This window comes from Panthera leo, chromosome D1 (genome assembly GCF_018350215.1).
Source record: "Panthera leo isolate Ple1 chromosome D1, P.leo_Ple1_pat1.1, whole genome shotgun sequence".
Classification (NCBI taxonomy): Eukaryota; Metazoa; Chordata; class Mammalia; order Carnivora; family Felidae; genus Panthera; species Panthera leo.
Genome location: NC_056688.1, coordinates 101,675,964 through 101,680,173, shown reverse-complemented (window position 1 = coordinate 101,680,173; position 4,210 = coordinate 101,675,964). Strand labels below are relative to the sequence as shown.

Here is a 4,210-nt window from a genome sequence, read left to right as displayed (position 1 = left end):
TGATACATTCTCAGAAATTCTCTTCCAGCTCTTCCTTCCGATGGTTCCACTCTTCATTTGTTTTGAACGAAGTCCCAGGAAAACGAATTTACTTAGCAACCTATGGTCAATGCTTTGTCTGAGAAAAGTTCATTTTCTACATGCTTTGCCCTTGACCCCAAGATACCAACGCGAAAGAGAGATAGGAAGGGAGAGCTAGGGTCCTCCCGTGTCCCACCCTCTCTGTGCTACTCCAGTTTCCCAAGAGTTCCATAGACTTTCCTTGCTTAGCCTGGATATAGAGAGAGTGAAGAGACTATATCCAGTTAAAAACAAATATAATGACATGATCAGAAAACAGATCTCATCGGATTTACTTAGGATATGAAGCGAAACTTTGATTGTACCTTCCCTTAGTGGTCCATTCCCAAGATATGACAGACTTTGGGGACACAGCAGCTTCCATAGCAGGGATGATGCAACTGGTTCAGGGAACTTTTCTCGACTTGAAGACCCTGAACACATTTTACAGTGAGTGAGGATTCCACAGTTTCTTCTTGGAAGAAAAGAAACAGTAAACCCAAATGACTGTTGAAAATTCTGACCTGTTGTGCTCGTGAAGGTGGCCAGATTAAGGGGAAGGGTGGAACCCGACCAACTTGGCTTAGTTTTGCTGTAGCTCTTTGTACCATCTTTAAAGAAGAAAGAGCCCATTAGAATGTAAGTTGACAGCCCCTCAATCGACCCGACTTTTAACAAGGCAAAGAGAACACAAATTATTTTAAATGGACTTACAATAAATTCTATATTGGACTCATGGCCAGGATGAACACGATCCTCATCTTTGTTGGATGATGGAGAAGACCTAAGAAGAGATCATTCATGTAGAGATAGACTTAGGTTTTGCAACTGGATCAAAATATACTCACGTAAGTAGAACATGGGACAGAGATGCTTTAGCAGTGGAAGAAAGGGGAAAAAAAGTAGCACAGAATTCAACTCACATCCCTGTCCACACCCTTGCTAAGGGAAGGTTATCATAGGTTGTGTTGACATTATGATATTATCCCGGTGCTCTGAACATGAGGGCTGGTTGTGTTCCCCGCTCTGTGTGGTTTGATCTTTAAGGAGCACTGCATTCTATTCTAAACACCACATACAGCAGGGACACAGAAATTAAAATGTGCATGGAAGTCTTGGGTGAGTTTAGAAACTATAGCTAACAAGGGATTGTCCTAGAGTTTTGGGCAACTGTCAAATGGAAGAGTGAGATGTAGTGTATGAAGGACCCTGAAGAAGTTCCTAGACTCTTGAAGAGTCCTCAGCAAGGGGTGAGTGTGGGGTGGGCAGTCTGCCTGGCAATCCTCCCTTTCTCTTTAATTCCCTGAAGCAAAGGATATAACGTAAGCTGCATTATTGGCCTCAGGGAGGCCTCACCAAAGTTGAATGATACATTTCAGATTGGAAAACCGGGGAAAAGCGTCTAACGTAAGTTTGGTGTTGGGCTCCTATCATTCTGGGCTAAGAAAACTTTTCAAAAGAAAGTATAAGTAGTTTTCTGTCCCTGACGTACACCTTCCCCCTGTTCTAAGTGGATGCGAATTCTGAGAGAGAAAGACACAGCTTTAGTCGCATTGAACACACAAAGGCAACTCAGGTTCGAAGAGATCAGCTGACTTAATCCAGTGCACCCTTATGGGGGATGACAAAGGAAATGTGGAGGGTATATGGGTGGGATGATTTAGGCTCTTTTCCAGATTTCTTCCCTGTGCATTTCCATGCAGGTGATACTCAAGCTCAATAGTCTACTATCCTACGGGCTTCCCATTAATGGCCTTTGGCTGTAACCTCAACATCAGGAGTAGGCAGCCAAACAGGCATCATCCTGTACTCATAGTGGAATGAGTTTTGCATCTCTTTGAAAAGAGTAGAATTGTGGACACGCAATTTCTGCAGTGTGACGAAGGAAAGAGCACAGTCTGTTTGGGCACGCACGCGTGCAAAGCCCACCCCTGCCGGTCACTAGCATCGTGAATGTGGGTTGAGCTTCAATTTTCCTCTTATGTGAATTGACATAATCATAGTCAGCTTGCAGGCTTATTAAATGATGTATGTAAGGCAAAAATACGAACACTTATTATACCCTTGTCAAGGTGCCCAATGAGAATCTCATAAGTAGTTTGCAAGCTCAATACTTTGCAAGCTTTCTCTCATGTTATCCTCACAGCAATTTACAAGGTAGGTGTTACCATTATTATTCCTGTTTCACAGATGAGGAAAAGTAACTTTCCCAGGGTCAGAGGGACCCTGCCTTTAGGCTTGGGTTCTAATTCCAAAGTGCATATATCCCAAAAATGAGTGGCTGCTCACTTTCTCCACCGTGCCTCACTTCCACTCTCCTGCATCATTACCCCAGGTGTGCGCTCACCTGGGTAACTCAAGCAAAGTTCGCTGAAGTGAGAGTTCTTGGACATGTCTTCTGGAAGCTCTCTGCCATCAGTCATGGGATCTTGAGAAAGCTGCTTCTATTTTCCAGGTTTCTGGTTTCTCATCTCTGTATTGATGGATTTCTGCAGACTCTTAGAAGATGAAGGCTTCAGATCCGATCTTTTGCACTGGTCTATACTTCACTTTTGTTTCCTTGGCCACAACATGCAACTAAGTCATATCACCCGTGATGCTCTCCCAGCCACTGGTATATTTTTTCTGTGTCCCATTTTTGAAGATATGTTCAGCAAATCTGTTGTGACTCCTCTGCTCTTCTTCTAGGGGAAACAGGAACCAGTCAATGGCTGGTGACAACTACACAAGGGTCACAGAGTTCATTTTGGCAGGTTTGAGTGACAACCCCCAATTGCAGGCCTCCCTCTTCCTGCTCTTCCTGAGTTTCTACGTCATCAATCTAACCGGAAACTTGGGTATGATTATTCTGATTCGGATTGATTCCCGCCTTCACACACCCATGTACTTTCTCCTCAGCCACTTGTCCTTTGTGGACATGTGCTTCTCCTCTGTTGTGAGCCCCAAGATGCTCACGGACGTCTTTGCGAAGAGGAAGGCCATCTCCTTCTTGGGCTGTGCTTTGCAGCAGTGGTTTTTTGGGTTCTTTGTGGCAGCAGAGTGTTTTCTCTTGGCGTCCATGGCCTATGACCACTATGTGGCCATCTGCAACCCGTTATTGTATTCTGTTGCCATGTCCCAGAGACTCTGTATCCAGCTGGTGGTTGGTCCCTATGTCATCGGCTTCATGAACACCATGACCCATACAACAAATGCATTTCGTCTTCCTTTTTGTGGCCCCAATGTCATTAATCATTTCTTCTGTGATATGTCCCCCCTCCTTTCCCTTGTATGTGCTGACACAAGGCTTACTAAGTTGGTAGTTTTTGTCGTGGCTGGAGCTGTCGGAGTCTTCAGCGGCCTGACTATCCTCATCTCCTACATTTACATCCTTGTCGCCATCATGAAGATCCACTCTGTGGATGGGAGGCGCAAAGCCTTTTCTACCTGCTCTTCTCACCTGACGGCCGTCTCCATCCTGTATGGTACTCTTTTCTTTATTTATGTACGACCTAGAGCAAGTCTGTCTCTGGATCTCAATAAAGTGGTGTCAGTGTTTTACACTGCAGTGATCCCCATGTTGAACCCATTTATCTACAGCTTGAGGAACAAGGAAGTCAAAGATGCCATCCACAGGACTGCTGCTAAGAGGAAGTTTTGTATGGCCTAAATTCTTATGTCGTCAGGAAATTGGGAGACAGTTCTAAAAAGACAGACTAGTTGTGTGGATTCCTAAGATTCCAGGCCATTTGTAAGTGTTGGGGGCTGGTTGGCATTCATTTACCCACTCATCTATCCACTTATTCATTTACTCAGTCAATATGGATTGATTAAGCCCTGTATGTGATTTTTTTTCTCTGTAATATACCAATATTATAGTTCACATCTACAGCCCATTTAATTTTGCTTCTCTCAGACACCTCACAATCCAATTATTTTCAAAACCCCTTTATTATTTAATTTCAATTATTGTGTTTTGTTTTGTTTTTTATTCTGCTGATATATTTTCTCTCCCTACTGACTCCTTGATATGTGCAGTCCTTTGGGTTTTGCACTCCTACGTAGCTCCCATCAAAGGAATCTATTTAAAAAGGATGTAGAATTTTATGCTTAACCTCCTCATACACTAGTTTTTTTTGGAGTGACCTTGACACGAAGAACTACATATATC

At 43.5% G+C, this 4,210-nt stretch overlaps 1 protein-coding gene across 1 annotated transcript; it reads left to right on the top strand.

Annotated features, from left to right (window-relative positions):
- Positions 1-2,767: 2,767 nt before the first annotated feature.
- Positions 2,768-3,709, top strand: LOC122200803 (olfactory receptor 1009-like). Its single transcript, XM_042906561.1, has one exon. It carries the CDS (start codon positions 2,768-2,770, stop codon positions 3,707-3,709), a length of 942 nt encoding a protein of 313 aa, XP_042762495.1.
- Positions 3,710-4,210: the final 501 nt, after the last annotated feature.

What these genes read in the sequence shown, in the direction of transcription:
- LOC122200803 (XM_042906561.1), top strand. Translation starts at nt 2,768, where the DNA reads ATGGCTGGTGACAACTACACAAGGGTCACAGAGTTCATTTTGGCAGGT.